The following is a 16,418-nucleotide window of genomic DNA, read 5'->3' on the forward strand; positions in this document are numbered from 1 at the left end:
GTACAGGCTCAGGGAGACCTGGTGTAGGGGAAGGGAGGGTAGGAGAGGGTGGCAGGACAAATTATTAGAGAAAAAGTTGGGTACCCATCTAAAAGTGGGAGAAAGGCTGGTTTCGGTGACTTCTGTCAGCTGCGTATCGTGGCGTTAGTATTTGCACGTCATGGAGTACAAGGCAACAAGTTGTCTTACCCGCTGCTGCAGAGTCCTGGTGAAGTCAGCAGCGATAATGAAAGCAGGAACTGATCAAGGTGACAGAAAATTGCCTTGTGCCTAGTTTTCTGCAGGTAGTTTATGAATGAAAATTGAAATATAAATGAATATACTTCTTGTTAAGCAAATATAAATAGCAGCTCTACAAACAGCTAGAAGGAATGAAGGGTTTCGGCTTCTGCCTTTCTTGAAACTCTCAGCAGTAGCAAGCGAAGCCGGTGCCAGTCCAACTGCACGGAGCAGTTTGCAAGACGTACAGTCAAGAGTAAGAGCTGATGTTTGAGAAGGGGGTGAGCAGAAGAACAAATGCCCTTCAAGCTGAGCTTTTGAAAAACCCGCAGGTGTTGATCTGCACTGCTTTCTTGCCATGCATTTGCTTTTTTGCTAATGGGAAGAGTAAAGGAAGCCAGATTTGTGATACAGTTGCAGAAAAATGGGAGCTCTTGGATTATTTTTTCCCTCTTCTTTAAAAAAAAACAAACCACAAACTTTTGATCTCAAGCCTCTAATTTCAAAAGTATTTAATCTGCAGTTAAACAAATGACAGACTAATGTGGCAGTAACAGCTGTAGCACCCCTTTGTGTGTGTCCATTTTAAAGGGAGGTTGACCAGGAACATCTCCCAGGTTGGCTCACTTTTGAAGGGTCTTATCTCAAACAGCGGTTACTGCCACAATGCCAAGATCACAGGCTGATTGGTGTGGTCCTTTTCTCAGGTTACTGGAAGCACAGCTCCAGGATCAGAGAAGAGAGTATGAGGAGGAGGTAGAAGCCCTGAAAAACCAGGTGGATGCAATGAAAGAAGAGATGGAGAAACAGCAGCAGGCTTTCCTGCAAAACCTGCAGCTGTCTCCAGAGGCCCAGGTGGAGTTTGGACTTCAGCAAGAAATTACACGTCTCACCAATGAAAATCTGGTAAGAGGCTGTACTGAAAACACAGCCTAAGGAAGAGGAAAGAAAAAGAGGTTGAGAGAAAGGAGATAGGAAATGTGAAGGGGAGGAGAAGGCGCTGGGGTTTTTTCTACTCCTAAAATCTCTGCAAGATCCTTTAGCATCTCTCACTGGTGCATTTGGAGCATTGGTACTCGGCCTTGAACTGCTGTTCAGCGGCCGTGTGACTCTTGTGACTCCCTAAGTACTTAATTTTTTAATTCCGGTTCTTTTTGTTTTAAGCCTGCCTACTTTGTGGCACCACCTACCTGAGGAGATCACTGAAGTCCCTGGGGAAATACTCTGTAATTATGCACAAAGATAACATGGTCCTTTCTTTTAACCTGCATTTACTGGGGGGAGGGGCAGTTGCCACTGTGAAAAGCTGGCCTAGCTATCATAAATTTTTCCCTTCTTGCCTCCTGTATCTCTGTTGCAAGGTCTGGAGCAGATACTGGCCCTTCCTAAGCTGAGGTGAGGGCTGCTTGCCTTTCTAGACAACTATAGTATCTAAATAGTTTAAATACGATTAACAGCCAGGAGTAAAATGCTTTGGGTGGTGTGTTGTGAGTATTGCCTGCTGTAGGCTCCTAGAAAAAAGCAGGTGCACAACGTCCACAGTCTTTGCAGTGCAGGTAAGGGTGTTTCTGAGCAATCCAGAAATAACACAGTTCTCGTACCAAGATGCTCGCACCGTGCGGTAGCGGTGCATAGACTAGGCTGCTGAGTGACTGCGGCCTCAAACTCACCCCAGGTGAGTTGTTCTTAGGTTTACTGCATCTTCTGTTTTCCAGGATCTTAAAGAATTGCTAGAGAAGTTGGAAAAGAATGAAAAGAAGCTGAAGAAGCAGCTGAAGATTTACATGAAGAAGGTCCAAGATTTTGAAGGTGACTTGGCTGTTGGTAGACATTGGGGTGGGGGAAGCGGCACTCTGGTTTCACTCCTTTAGCCAGCCTTGGAGAGCTACAGGTTTTTCTCTTTTTCTTTCTATTAAAGTAAGATTTTGCTCATTCTGGCACGCTGCACTAGCACTGAGCTCATTGGTGGTGTGACAGCAGGGAACGGAGAGTCCAGATGAACCTCCTGGGTCATGCTTAGGCTGCCTTTGAGCACGTAGAGCTGCGCTGCTGTAGCTTGAGTTTGTTAATGTGGTTGAAGGCGGTAAACTTGGAAGAGGGTCTGTGAAGTGATGGAGGGTGAGTGTTTGCTGGAGGTGTTGGTCCGACGCCTGGTGTAGCAGGGTTCGGAGGGTATTTAAGAAACCTTTTTGCTTTCATTGCTGTCAATGCTGTGATCCAAGCAGACACAGAGAGAGACCAGTGGCTAGCAGGCAGCTGCTCTGTTCTGGCAGTTTCAAGGGGGATTAAAACCATTTAGGATTACAATATGTATGTATAGTCTGCTTTATTGGAAAACACTTCAAATGTGACATCTGTGTTGTATAGAGGAACTTTCCGTTCTCTGGAGATGCTGTGATTCATCACATAACCTTGTTCTCATGAGCTAATTTCTAAGAACTAGGCATTAAGTGAAATTACGCTGAATAACTGGAGGGTTTCCACGGCTAGCACAGCTGGTCTCTGCCAGTGTCATCTGCATGCAGCAGGCTGCCGTTCAGTGCAGTGCTTGCATGCTGGTCTCTTCTGTTTTATTAAACTTTTATGGAAGCCTAACGCTCAGTGGTGTGCCATTGCGGTTCTTCAGCTTTACAGGCAGCCAGAAGATGTGGTATTTCGGTATTTTTTCATTGCCTGGCTATTTTTTTCCCCTCTGTGAAAATGATACGCTAAAAAGCTTCCTGTGGGGTTACTGCCTTCTAGCCTGTGGTTCCTTGGAAAATAAAAACCAGCTTCATCTTCTCCTCTTTATGTCTAACTTTTGCACTCTATTTCATTCAGAGTCAGACTACAGCTGACCGGTAATCCAAGACGTGGTTCTTTGTATTTTTTATGTGTCTGTCGAAGCCGATGACATTATTGGAAACTTAATATATAGCACTTTGACGCGGTGTTGGCTCTAAGGCCAACAGAGGTTGTGAATAGTTCTCAATCACCCAATACGACCTTCCATGCTCTTTTCACAGCATCCCAAGCCATGGTACCAGCGGAGAGGAGGCGGCACGAGCGTAACATGCAAGTCGCTGTCCAGAGAAAGGAGAAAGATTTTCAGGGCATGTTGGAATATTATAAAGAAGATGAGCCACTCCTCATCCGAAACCTCATTACAGGTGAGGAACTTGCTCTGCTCCTGTGCCTGGCTCCTTCTTCTCTTGCCTGGGAGAGTTTGCAAACTTCAGATCTCAAGACAGACAGAGAGATCTTCTGAAATTAATCCCTTCTGGGGCTGCATGTTTATGGTGACGGCAGTTTTGGTAGGTAAAGCTGTGCAGTCCTAAGCAGATAGACCAGCATGGATATAACCCTTAGGGATAGCAAAAAAATGGAAAATGCAAGGAGGAGGCTGCAGTTTTCAGAGCAGGCAGTACCTTGCTGAGCTTCATACGATGCGGTAATAGATGGGGAAGGGATAGTAAGGGAGAGACCCCAGGGATTTTGCACAGTAATGGAACAAAGGTAGTTTGATTTGTGAGATAATAACAAATAATGGATAATAAACTTGTGAGCTCTCTTACGCTGGAAGGTCTGATCAGAATTGCTGCCAGCATCCCCTTATTCAGTGCTGCAGGAGAAGTCATGCCTCCCTGGGCGTTAGTATTTACCATCACCTTCTAACCCCAGCGGAGTCTAGTGAGGATGTAAAAAGTGTTCCAAGAGCAATGCTAGCCCATTGCTGTGGTCTTTGAAGTTCCCCAAATCACACGGGCTCTTCCTTTAGAGGCAGCAAATGCCCACAGCTCCCATTAGGATCCAGTATCTTGAGGGAAAGACTGATTTACTGAGTCGTGAATTCAGAGTTTGGGGGAGGGTTATAACCTGTGGGAGGTATTCCTGAAAGCTTCAGAAAGGATTTTCTAAGGTTATTTGTGTGCTGCTTGAGCAGGCTTTTACCTGGTAAAGAAGATGTAGCACTATCTGTGCACACCTGGTGCATCCCTAAAGTGTAATGTCGTACCAGCACGAACTTCAGTGCATGCTGTGCTACCTTCCCAAGCCCTGGTGCTGTGGCTTTTCTGCTTTGGCTGGCTCCAGCAGGTCTGTCTGTCCTGCAGCTGGACCTCTGGTTCTGTGTCCACGCTGCAGAGAAGGATGCAAGTTGCCAAACGACTCGCTGTGTTTGGTTACAAGTACCTGAGAGAGGCTGGAGTGAGGGGGGGGGGGTTGGTCTCTGCTCCCAAGTCACCAGGGACAGGACGAGAGGGAACGGCCTCAAGCTGCGCCAGGGGAGGTTTAGGTTGGAGATGAGGGGAAATGTCTTCCCTGCCAGAGCGGTCAGGCCCTGGCACAGGCTGCCCAGAGAGGTGGGGGAGTCACCGTCCCTGGGGGGGTTCAAAGGACATGCAGCCGTGGCCCTTGGGGCCATGGTTTAGGAGGCCTGGGGGTGTTGGGTTGGGGGTTGGCCTTGATGGTCCTAGAGGTCTTTTCCAGCCTTAATGATTCTATGATTCTAAATCTCAGCTTCTCCGGGGCTGGAGGGGAGAGGGGTTTGCCTGGGTATGTCTCCAGCTCTGGTGTTGCCTGTTTCACCTGACGGTGAATTTTAAGAGGATTAAAAAAAAAAAACTAAACAAACTAAAAAAAAAAAACAACAAAAAAACCCAAACAAATTGAAATCTTCTAGATCTCAAGCCCCAGGCAGTGTCTGCTACTGTTCCCTGCCTTCCCGCCTATATCCTCTACATGTGCATCAGACACGCGGATTATATCAACGATGACCAGAAAGTGCACTCCTTGCTCACCTCCACCATCAATGGCATTAAGAAAGTGTTGAAGGTAGGTGTCCATTCCCTCTTCTCTTGGGGTCGAAGCATGGGAAATTCAGCACTCGTAGTGATTTTCTAACCCAAAGATTTTCTAACCCAAACATTCTTATAGCTTCCCTTTTTGGAAGAACAAGAGAATTACGATCTTAGCAATTAGTGTGAGGGGTCTCACATGTTTTCATTTTGCCCCTCCAGAAACACAATGATGATTTTGAGATGACGTCGTTTTGGCTGGCAAATACGTGTCGCCTCCTGCACTGTTTAAAGCAGTACAGCGGAGATGCGGTAAGAAACTCGTGGTTGATGCTTGAGTACAGTGACATTCCTCCAGGAAGCGTGTTCGGCTCTCCTGGGTCTGGTGGCTTCCCTCTGGCTACGACACGGGGTCATCTCTGACCTTCCTCCTTCTTTTATTTGGATATAACATGAGGCAGCTCCTACCAGAGGTTCACGGGGCATTGCACCGAGACAAGGCATTTGAGAACTGAAACCAGGATGATTACAACACAACGTGGAACAGAATATTTTGAATTTCGTAGCCAACCATGCACTTTGATTTGCCTGAACTGGGGATTTCCTTCTGGTAGGCTGTGTTGGAGGTGGTTCCCCTGGTTTTAATAGATCCCACAGCTTTTCATTAACCGAGGTTTTTAGACAAGGGAAAATTGTTCCAAATCTTACAGTTTTATTCTGAATGTTTCTACTGATCTTTTTTTTTCTTGTTCTGTTCAAGTAGTTCAAAATAACCACACTTTCAGAGAGCAAAAATGCATAATCATAATGTAAGGTTTCAGAAGGAAATCCTCTCACTTCTTCCCACCTCAGCAATATTTTATAAGTTGAAATAAGTTTTATTATAAGCTGATCCCTTCCGACAAAACCAGATCGTCACAGTCCACTTAGTACGTTACACGCTGCCATTCTTAGAGCCATATGTTCTGGGTATTTAAAATTTTCAACAGAGCCAAACTCTGTCGTTTCTCATTCAGTCTTGATTCGTGTTAGATGTATTGAGCAATCAAGCTTTAAGACTAAATCAAAATTTCATGGAATCAAATTAACTATTCAGGTCATTGACAAGATAATGACCGGCGTGTAAAACCTTAGCGTTGCGCTTCCAAGATTTAAATTAAAAAGAAAAATAAATTAGGTAATACTTACTAATAGTTATGCTCCTGTTTGCCCTCTTCTGCCTGGATAACAACATTGCATTTAAAGAAAAGCCTCTGCAGAAATCCAGCAGGGTAAAAAAAAAACCCAAAACCAAACTTAAATTTCACATTCTTTGCCAGGATTTGCTGTGTTAAATGAACAGGCTATTTTCAAGTTCTGTTGATAATTTGGTAAAATAATTCTGAGCAGTTTCCAAAATCCTGTTATCTTTAGTTTGAAATCCAACCAATTTTTAAGAAAACGGGTTTAAAAGAAAAACCCAAACGAAATGCAGTCTTGCAGTGCGAAGAGCATGATATTTTTTTCATTAGTGAGGAAAACCGAGAAATTCTGAAGTCAACTCAAATTTTTTGCTAGTCAGCAAACAACAAAAAAAAGTTGCGTAGTTCTCATTTTGACACCAAACTGGTAAGACCACATGAGCAGGCAATTAAAGCACCTGTGTTAATCACAAGGTTAAGTTAGATCACATTTGCTTCTGCGAGCAAAACCGGCATTCATGTCTGAGCCCCGAACTCGGGGCTACAGCACGCGTTTGCAGGATCGGAGATCAGCTGCTGCTCCAGCGAAAGGCAGGGAATAAATTCAGTTATTTGGAGAGGTTTCTGAACTTCGGATCGGTTAAAAATGTTGTCAGAGCATATAGCACGTGGTTATAATATTTCTTTCCCATTTTCTAATACCTTAATCTCAAAATACTTGGTTTAATAAATTATTGCAACTCGCAGGGAGGAACAAATAGCTAAAAAAAGTTTCTTGGGGACTGAAATGTCGTCTTCTGGTTTATGTAGATGTTGCAGTTAATACAAATGCTGCTGCTTGCTGACGCTACATTGAAAAACTTATTGCATAATGATAATTTTCTTCAAAAAGCAGCCCTCTAGTAATAATTTACGAACAAATGGCTGAGTAAATCAAAGGTGGTTTATGAGTCTTGATCTTTTCTATAATAGAGTGAAAATGTACTTTGGTAACATCTGGGTATATTGTACTCGAAGGGTTTTTGTAATGCAGTGGTTTTACTGGACTACAAATAGGTGGAATAATGAAACCTGGTGTTTTCATCTCCTTCCGTTCAGGGTTTCATGACACAAAACACGCCTAAGCAGAACGAGCACTGTCTGAAGAACTTTGACCTGACCGAGTACCGCCAGGTGCTGAGCCACCTCTCCATCCAGATCTACCAGCAGCTCATTAAGATAGCAGAGGGCGTACTCCAGCCCATGATCGGTAAGTTCACAGCACACTCCTAGGAGGGTATTTTTTTGCCGTAATTATCTACTCTGAGTGTTTTTCAGACCTTTGTAATGGTGCTAGCATGACTTCTCCCCAAAAGAAAAGCCTGCAGTTGGTAGGGAGGCATATTTTAAAAAGAATGGGTTTGTTAGCAGTGACCTGGAGTTAGGGAGGCAGGCCTGGATGAGTTTTTCTTTTCCCCCCATGATAGAAACTAATAGGGATGAGGTTTCTTCCCCATCATGTTATGGAAGATACCTCCTTCCTTTCTCTGGGGAGGTAATGACAGAGGTGAGGTGGTGCTGGTGGGTCCGTAGGAACAGAGTTCCCCTCCAGACCAGGTTCGTGGTTAAGCTTTTTATAGGTGGAAATGTGCATTATGAAGGAGGAGAGAATTGGGAAGAGGAAAAAAGAGACTAATAGAAACCTTGTTTTGCCAGGGTGAGTCTGTATGGCAAGAGTTACCTCCTCAGCTAAATCTGTCCTCCTTGCGAAGCTACTTGAGGGGCTGTTCTCAGTGCTTTATATTTTCTAGCTGCTGGTAGTTTCCTTGAGCTCCCAGCTCAGACTCCTCTCTATCCGGGCCTCTCTCCCTTTGCCCTCCAAAAGTCATTGCACAAATTCAGGCTGTATCCCACGGCATCGCTGCATGTTCCTCCTGTTCCTCGCAGAAAGGTGTCCCGTTCCACTACCGCTTAGTCAGGTTGTAAGAATTTTATTACTTTTTCATCTGTCTTCATTCTTCCCAATCCTTTGAGCCAATTAATCACTTTAACTGCAGTCTTTAAGGCTCTGTGGTGGGTAGAGGGAGAACTGATCACAGCTCAAAGGAGAGGTGTTCCCAGTTCCTGCGGCATGGTAAGCGATTTCTGCGTAGTAACACCAAATGGGGGAAAAAGCGTGATCCTAAAGATATTCTGTGTGCTTTACCTATTTTGTATCATCACAATAAACTAGCAATTCATGGATCGGGCCTCCCAGCATCCATCATATTGCATCACTGAGACTGCTGCATTTTTATGACTGCCCACGGAGGGATCAGTTCTTACTTCTAGTGACTAACAGGTGAACGCAAGCTTTTTCAGCTCATTTCCTGTGCCGCCCCCCCCCCCCCCCCCCCCCTTTTTCAGTGTCTGCAGTGTTGGAAAATGAGAGTATCCAAGGGCTTTCTGGTGTTAAGCCGATGGGCTACAGGAATCGCTCCTCCAGCATGGCAGATGGTGACAGCACCTACAGCTTAGACTCAATAATTCGCCAGCTGAACACATTCCACAGCATCATGTGCGACCAGGGTCTGGACCCAGAGATCGTGCAGCAGGTCTTCAAGCAGCTCTTCTACATGATCAACGCGGTCGCCCTGAACAACCTCCTGCTGAGGAAGGATGTCTGCTCATGGAGCACGGGCATGCAGCTAAGGTGGGACACAGGCTTGGGGCGGGGATGTAACTGCTTAAGGAATTTTTGGTTAATTTTACAAGGTGGTGGAAAAATAGGAAAATAAAATGCAGTGGTGTAAGGAAGGGGAGAGACTTTGGATTCAGCAGGGGACCAATGCAGTGGCAGTTAAAGCTGACCGCCGTTGAGTAATGCCTGTGCAATGCAGTTTGCTGTGCCGCTCGTGATTTAAAAGCCTGTTACGGTAATTATCTCTGGGGTGGGCTTTCCCCTAGCCTTGCCTCACCCAGCCTGAATGGGAAGGCTATACCAGGTGATGTTGGATGGATTGAACATCAGGGTGGAGAAGTCTCCGTGGTTCCTTCCTGCTCTAACAAGGGTAGCGTCAAAGGCTCCCATTCTGCAGGTGGATCTTCAAGACAAACCCCTGTTGCTGTGTGAAGTGGCTCTGGCCTCTCATGAGCCGCAGGCAAGCGGCAGCACGGACGTCGGCTGGGCTGGGGTCAGGGGCCCCCATGCTCCATCGCCGTCTTAGCGTAGTGTGGCGATAAGGATTGAAACATGAAAGGACAGCTAGTGCAAACCTGCTGGAAAGGGGTCGTGGCTATTTATCAGCCCCAGCATAAATCTGTCAACTTACTTCTCACTGTAAATGATTTAAACCTTCCTTTTGCTATCCTCTCCCCTTCCCACGGTGGATCCTTTGTGTGTTCCCCTTGAGCCTGGGAGCGGGCACAAGCAAAGGCATTTTTTGTGTAGATGTTTTCAAAGGCACTCAGGTACCTTGCAGGATTTAGTTAGCATTTAAAAGCTTCTTAAAAGCTTGATTTTAATTGACTTTTGAAAGTTGAACGCATCGGAATGCTGTAGAAAAGCACATCCCTTGTGCTGTTCAGCTGTTACATGGCTCATCTGTTTCTAAGATATATAAAGTATAAGTTCTGCTTTCAGTTGCTGAGTATTAAGCCTTTGTCTGGTTGCCACTTGCCGTGTGTATCACAAATATGCATCAAAAAAGCCATGTATACCAGCACTGCAATGTACCTTGAGTCTCGTAGAGGATTTTTGAGATGCTGTGTCTTATCTCACGGCTCTCAGCTCACATCTTATCTTGGTTGCTTACTCAGGTTTAACATAAGCCAGCTGGAGGAATGGCTGCGTGGGAAGAATCTGCAGCAGAGTGGGGCGGCACAAACTTTGGAGCCCTTGATTCAGGCAGCCCAGCTTCTGCAGCTGAAAAAGAAAACCTCGGAAGATGCCGAGGCCATCTGCTCCTTGTGCACGTCGCTCACGACACAGCAGGTAGGGAGCAGGGCAGAGGTTTACACCAGAGGGTACTGATAAGTAAAGGAGTGGGAAGGGGTGGTCTCCCGGTGCCAGCTCTTCGTGCCATTCCCACGGTGGGGACAACTTGTCATTTTCAGGACTGATGTTTGGTATCGACCCCTGTCAGAGGTAGTCATCGCGGCGGCTCCTGTCTTACAGCACTGCTGATGGTGCCGGAGCTCCAGCCGAAATGTTCAAAGATGAAAGCCAGCCCTGAGGGGTTTGTGGTACAAGTCAGACGCTTGGCATTTTAAACCCACCCGTTGTCTAGGTCTGCAGGATGCCCAGCGAGCACTCGTATTTGGGGCAGGAGGTCGAGAACTGCCCAGCTAGGCTGGCTGGATCTGACCTTTAACATTGAGACTCCACTCCAGGAGGTTATAAACTCATGGTCCTTGTTGCTGGATTGCCTGGCTGGATCTGACCTTAAACACTGAGACTCCACTCCAGGAGGTTATAAACTCATGGTCTTTGTTGCTGGATTGCCTGGCCTTAATTTGATAATGTCATAGCAAGGGAGAAGCGAGAGGCGTGAGCTGATCTCCAGTGATTCTTGGGGATCCTTTCTCCTGTATCTCCATCATCTATAACATGTGCTCTTGAGGGGTGGTAGGAGAGGAGCAGGAGGAGAAGTGACATCGGAAGTACTGGGAAGTGGTCACCCGTGTCACCATGTGCCGACCGAGTGGAGTCCCTGTACAAATCTGATGTTCAAGTCTGTTCCCCATTTACAAATGTTGCCGTGACTTTGACAGGTCTGTAGATGCTTGCCACACCTTACAGCAGCAAAGGAGCACCAGGATGATACGTGCTACTTCTGCTTCTCAGTAGTGTCATAGGAGACTCGTTATGGCCATATCAAGACAAAATATTAGTGGTGCTTTGCATTCTGGAAAAGTTTGGCTTCTCATGACTGTCTATAATCCTATTTTGTTTTCAACAGATTGTAAAGATACTTAATCTCTACACTCCTGTGAATGAGTTTGAAGAACGCGTGACAGTAGCTTTCATACGAGACATACAGGTAAATTAAAAGGCCGTAAAGTGGAGGAGGTAGTACTAATGACACCTACATTAAATCTTTACTAACTCAGGCAATTTGTGATAGGCATGCTGCTGCACGTTGTCCTGAATTTAGTGCTCTGTGTGTGCACACGCTTATTTGCAGCGTACGGCCTCAGGGATAACCAGGCTGTTAATCACAAAGAGCAATAAGCACCTAAGTTCTCAGCTCAGCTAATGCAATACTCTTCAGTAGCACTGCGGCTCCGAGGTAAGGTTGCAGGAGTCAGCGAAGCATCTGTGAAATGCAGTTACTTCGGAAGTACGAGGCAAAAATTGGCAACTAAAGGAAAAATCAATAAATGAAAACCGAAGTTCTTTTAATGCTCCCAAGGAGGAGGCAGGAAATGGAAAGAGAAACATGTTCAGCTACTCATAGAGTATGCCTCCGTCACTGAGCGGCTGAATCAAAAGTGGTCTGCTGGTGTCACGCAGCGCTGCTTTCGCTGCACGGCGGGGTCGTGTTGCTTCCAAGTCCTGTGTCTTGCTTCGCGGTCATGTGGAAAATGTCGCCAGGTTCTTCCAAAGCAGTGATTCCTGTAGTCTGTGTAGAAGTTCCTGTAAATATTTGCTGGGAGGAAGGCTGCTGCAATAAGAGAACAAAATAGTTCTTGCTGGTTTTTGCAATATCTCTAAAATCGTGTGTGTTCTCAAGCCTTTGATGATGATAAACGTGCCAAATGCAAAGAAAAGGCAACAAGTGATACTAAATTTGTTTTCTTCTCCCACACCTCACAGATGCACTTGCAAGAGCGAAACGATCCTCCGCAGCTGCTGTTAGACTTCAAGCACATGTTCCCAGTTTTGTTTCCATTCAACCCATCCTCCATAACCATGGACTCGATTCATCTCCCTGCTTCTCTCAAGTTGGAATTTCTCAATAAAGTCTGAAGAAAGTATATTTAAGCCCACCTCTCCTACCCAGAGAGCTCCAGCGAAGAAAAGAAAATCACAAATGGGATTTAAGGAGCTTTTTAAATATGGACCAAACAGGTTTATGGAAGAACCAATACACAATAATAAACGGATGCTAAACTGTACAGTAAAAAAGAGACTGATCTGTATGTGATTTTTTTGGTAATTTGCAGCTCAGAATAAGGATACTTGAAATGTAGATTTATTTTTTACTGCCTGATTTTTACGTTGACATAGTTCAATGCCCATAATCATCTCCAAAAACCACTAACAAAAAAAAAATGGTGAGTGGGAGACAACTTTGATCTTCACAGGTGTCTATGAAGAAATGACAGTTAAATGAAAACCAGAATCTGAGACACTTACACTGCCTCGAAGGACATGCAATTTGTCTAAGACCTAGGCGGTTTGGTATGTATTAATAAGGGGACATGCAATTCTGCCTCTTGTTCTCGCTAGCAACTGTCACGATAGCGAGTTCAGAAAGCAAACTGCAGAAGGTGCAATACGTATTTATCGTGCCGGTTAAGGTAACGGGCTTGGCCTTCCACTGGCGTGGAATTTATCACCAATTCCATGTTTCAGATGTGCTATTGCTCCTCCTAACTACATCCACGGCACCTGCTTCATGGGCATTCCAATAAATTGGCAGTTTGGACTTTCTTCCTTACCAAATTTACATTAGTGACTCGCAAAGGTTTTGTCCTAGTGAAATAATCTCAAGACAAAGGCCTTTAGGCCTCCTGCTTTCTAGTACAGGTGAGGATCACCCTGATCCCTGCTGTTGGCTTTCCCTGTGCTTTTAAAAGTCAAAAAGCTTTCATCCCATGGCAATTGAGGTTCTGAGACCTCTTACATGGCCTGTATCGGAATCTCAGGCAGAGATAAGACATGCTAAGGCAGCCCAGTTTAATCATCGGGTCCCCGGTCCTACCCAGGTCAGTGGGTTAGTCCTAGCCACAGCATTCCATGGGAAAAAACGCATTCAGTTCAGTGGCCATCCGGAATTTTACCAGTTGTGAAGGTACAGCGCTCAGATAAATGAAGAATACTTACACAAAAAAAAAAAGTTTTAAACCAAAAGGGAATGGATAAGCAAGGAAGTGTTTTCACACAAAAAAAATTGTAAGACAGTGTGTTAGTCGTGTAAGCCATTTCTTTTAAGAGTGAACTCTTTGTCTACAACAACCTGAAATGAATAATTGGTTTTGTCGAAGCAGATCTTAACTGCCCTGCTTTGGGGGTTGCAGCTCCTGAAGTCTTGGCAATTCCACAATGATTAAGAGCTTTCAGGGGAAAAAAAAAACCAACAAAACTCTCTCTGCATCCAACTAATTTTAAATCATATCCAAACGGCAAATTTAGGATCAGGTACCCTGTCTGCTCAGAGGATTAAAATAGAATGTGAAGTCTAAATCCCACCATGTTGCAGTCACCTCTTTAGATAAGGTGTTTTGATTCAAACATCATGTACATAATCTATGTATATACAAACTGTATTAGTCCTGTATGTACTATATCTGTATATTACTGACCAAAAGCACATTTTTAGAGAAAAGGTTGCGTGCGGTGAAGAATTAAGTTGGCCTAAGCCAGTGGGTAAATACCTTGTTTCAAAAGGACAGTGGTTTCGTGCGGCTGTTACCGGTGAAGGGCAGATTTAAGGCCATTCCCTAGGGAGAATTTCTCTTTTCCCCTAAGTGTCACCCAACTAATTGTAGAAGAAAATGAGTTGCTTGCACAGTACCAGCACTACCTCCAAACGACGGTCCCTGAGCGTTTGCTTCTACGGCGAATATTCAGTAGTGCCTTTGTCTCCCCTTCATATCCCATACGGATAACGCCACCATTTTGCTGTCTGTGCCCAGCAAGCCCACGCTCTTCTGTCACTTGCCCATCTACAATATTTTTATTTATTGTACCTACCTCTTTTCACATCTTGCAAGTGAATGTTTTTGCAGTGCTCTGAATTTAATTTTTTTTCTTGTATCTTATCCCTTTTCTTCCACACTGTAGTAGTCATCGCAGTTTAAAAATAAAAAAAAAATCAATTTGAAGGAGAATTTGGTCTTTCTGTGAGGCGGTTTTAACATAGAGCTATTCCTCAGAATTCTTCTTAGGCCAGCAGGTTCCCCTCAGGCATTCAGGTCTCTACCTCTCTCTGATGTCAATTATTCAGAGCAAAATTCCCAACAGGTGGATTAAACCAGTGCTTATCGTTCAGACTAAATGACAGGTTGCCGCAGAATCCTCTTCCGCAACGATTTTGTTGCTGATCACAGTTATAAAACGTGGTTGATGGTCTTCTAGGGGATGAGGGTCTTTCACTGGCGTTTTCAGGATCATAATTCATATGTATCACAAAGAGACTTTCTTAAAAACTCTTGGTACATATAGATGGGAATTGGAATTTCATGTCTCTGTCTGCAGTAATATAGTTTACCCACTAAAATCTATCCGGAAGAGGACTCTGTATGAAATATCTGTAATGTGTTATTTTTTCTGTTAGCAATTTTAAAAATTTGTTTTTAAATGTTAATTTTGTTGAATTGCTGTGCTGAAGCACGCCTTTCTTTTCTCAGATTGTCACTTCTTTAGTTAAAAAGCAAATTTAGCACAAAGCATGGCTTTGAGAAAGCTGGCTGTTTTCCAGACCTGTCTTTATTTTTAAATATTGATTATTAAGTTGAGTGTTTTCCCACTGAGTGCCTTTAGCTGTTACTAAGGTAACTGACTTCTCAACTGCTGTTTCTCTGAAACAAGCGTTAAAACGTGGGAATATTTTTCTTGTTCTGTCCTTAAAACTTGTCTGTGGATTAGTAAATTTACTTATAAAATCTCACTCTGAGGTCTGCAAAAACACTTTGAAGTTCCTCAGAAAAAGCCAACACTAACCCATGCTGATTTTTTGCATGTATAATGTATCTCAGAAAAGCACTATTGGGAATAAAGAAAAAACAAAAATGAAACCCCCAAAAACCCAAATCACACAAACCATCACCACGAAACCAACGCTTCAAACGCGAGTTCAGGCACGTGCTGGCTGAGCTACGAAAAGCATCCAGAACAACCGATGCGCTCCATTTTCACCAAAAACTTGCTCTGATTATTTTTTCTTTTCTTTTATTGGCATTTTGTAGCTGAGGCTGCTTATCTTTTGGCTGGTAAAGCTGTTGTTGTAGTTGACTGTAGAAGAGAACGTGAGACCTCAAGATTGAATTTATGCAATCCTACAGTATAAACCTTTTTTTGCTCATACAACTTATTCCACTTTATTTAAACAGACTTTCTTGTATGAGTGAAAAAGTGACAAAACTGTGGGTGTGTTGCAGAGTTTAAGCATACGTAGTGGCCACCTTTCCCGATACCGCAGCTTCAACACCGCGATCACGAGCGTTTGCGAGATACGACCCTCCGTTTTGTGTCATTTGCAAAAGGTACAAGTGACAGACGCGCTTGAAACAACAGGTTGTTTTCCTCAATTTTCAACACTAAATGAACAAAACTGTGCAAACGTGGTCTGTCAGACCATATTTGACTGAAAAATTAGCATTTTGTCATTGCATATAAATATAACCTAATTAAAATGAATTGCATGAACTGTCTCGAACATGTTCCCTCCAACTTTATTGATTCACATATATTCATGATAGATCAATTTTGTTTTTCTTGAAGGAAGTTCTAGCAACGTAGATGTTAAGTAAAACAACCCAGAGGACATATTCCCCAATGCATATACAATTTATTTAAAAATGTAAATGCCAGTGGGCAAAAACTTTCAAATTAAGCTGAAATTAGAAAAAAGCAAATTATCAAAAAATGTGCTACTACAGTGCAATGTCTGTTTTGTTTGTTTGGGGGTTTGGAGGGGGTGTGAAGCCTCATTACCGTAACAAGCAGAAGGAATAGCTGCTCTCAAAGAAGTTGAATGACATACAGGAGTGAATTCTGTAGACTAAATACTACTGGTTATAAAATATTTTTCCATTTTGAACAAATCTGTAAACTACACCTTTGTTTATAGAAAAATGCTTGTAATAGTCACTGTAATATTCAGCTGTGGATAAAAACAATTGTGAAATAAACACTTTTGAAGAAATTATGACTTTTGGTCAATAATGGGAATGTAAAAAATACACCTTTCAATATTGGAAACACTTCCACTTAAAAATTACAAAGTACTTTACAAACACAAACGAACGCTCTCAAAGTTTTTACTTGAGGTTTCGAAATGTTTAGAAGTTATAACTTAATTTCAGAGGTGCTTAAATACTGTGAGCTAATTAGAAA

General features: G+C 43.7%; 1 protein-coding gene across 1 annotated transcript in view; it reads left to right on the top strand.

Moving 5' to 3' along the window:
* Positions 1 to 16,227, top strand: part of MYO5B (myosin VB) — a 160,558-nt gene extending 144,331 nt beyond the window's left edge. The window contains exons 30-39 of the mRNA XM_064438928.1: positions 927 to 1,125; positions 1,935 to 2,028; positions 3,225 to 3,368; positions 4,880 to 5,031; positions 5,217 to 5,306; positions 7,274 to 7,424; positions 8,561 to 8,846; positions 9,953 to 10,127; positions 11,095 to 11,175; positions 11,952 to 16,227. Coding sequence (XP_064294998.1) covers positions 927 to 1,125; positions 1,935 to 2,028; positions 3,225 to 3,368; positions 4,880 to 5,031; positions 5,217 to 5,306; positions 7,274 to 7,424; positions 8,561 to 8,846; positions 9,953 to 10,127; positions 11,095 to 11,175; positions 11,952 to 12,104 — 1,525 coding nt within the window. The 3' untranslated portion in view covers positions 12,105 to 16,227. The remainder of the gene's footprint in view (positions 1 to 926; positions 1,126 to 1,934; positions 2,029 to 3,224; positions 3,369 to 4,879; positions 5,032 to 5,216; positions 5,307 to 7,273; positions 7,425 to 8,560; positions 8,847 to 9,952; positions 10,128 to 11,094; positions 11,176 to 11,951) is intronic.
* Positions 16,228 to 16,418: the final 191 nt, after the last annotated feature.

This window comes from Phalacrocorax carbo, chromosome Z (assembly GCF_963921805.1).
Source record: "Phalacrocorax carbo chromosome Z, bPhaCar2.1, whole genome shotgun sequence".
Taxonomy (NCBI): domain Eukaryota; kingdom Metazoa; phylum Chordata; class Aves; order Suliformes; family Phalacrocoracidae; genus Phalacrocorax; species Phalacrocorax carbo.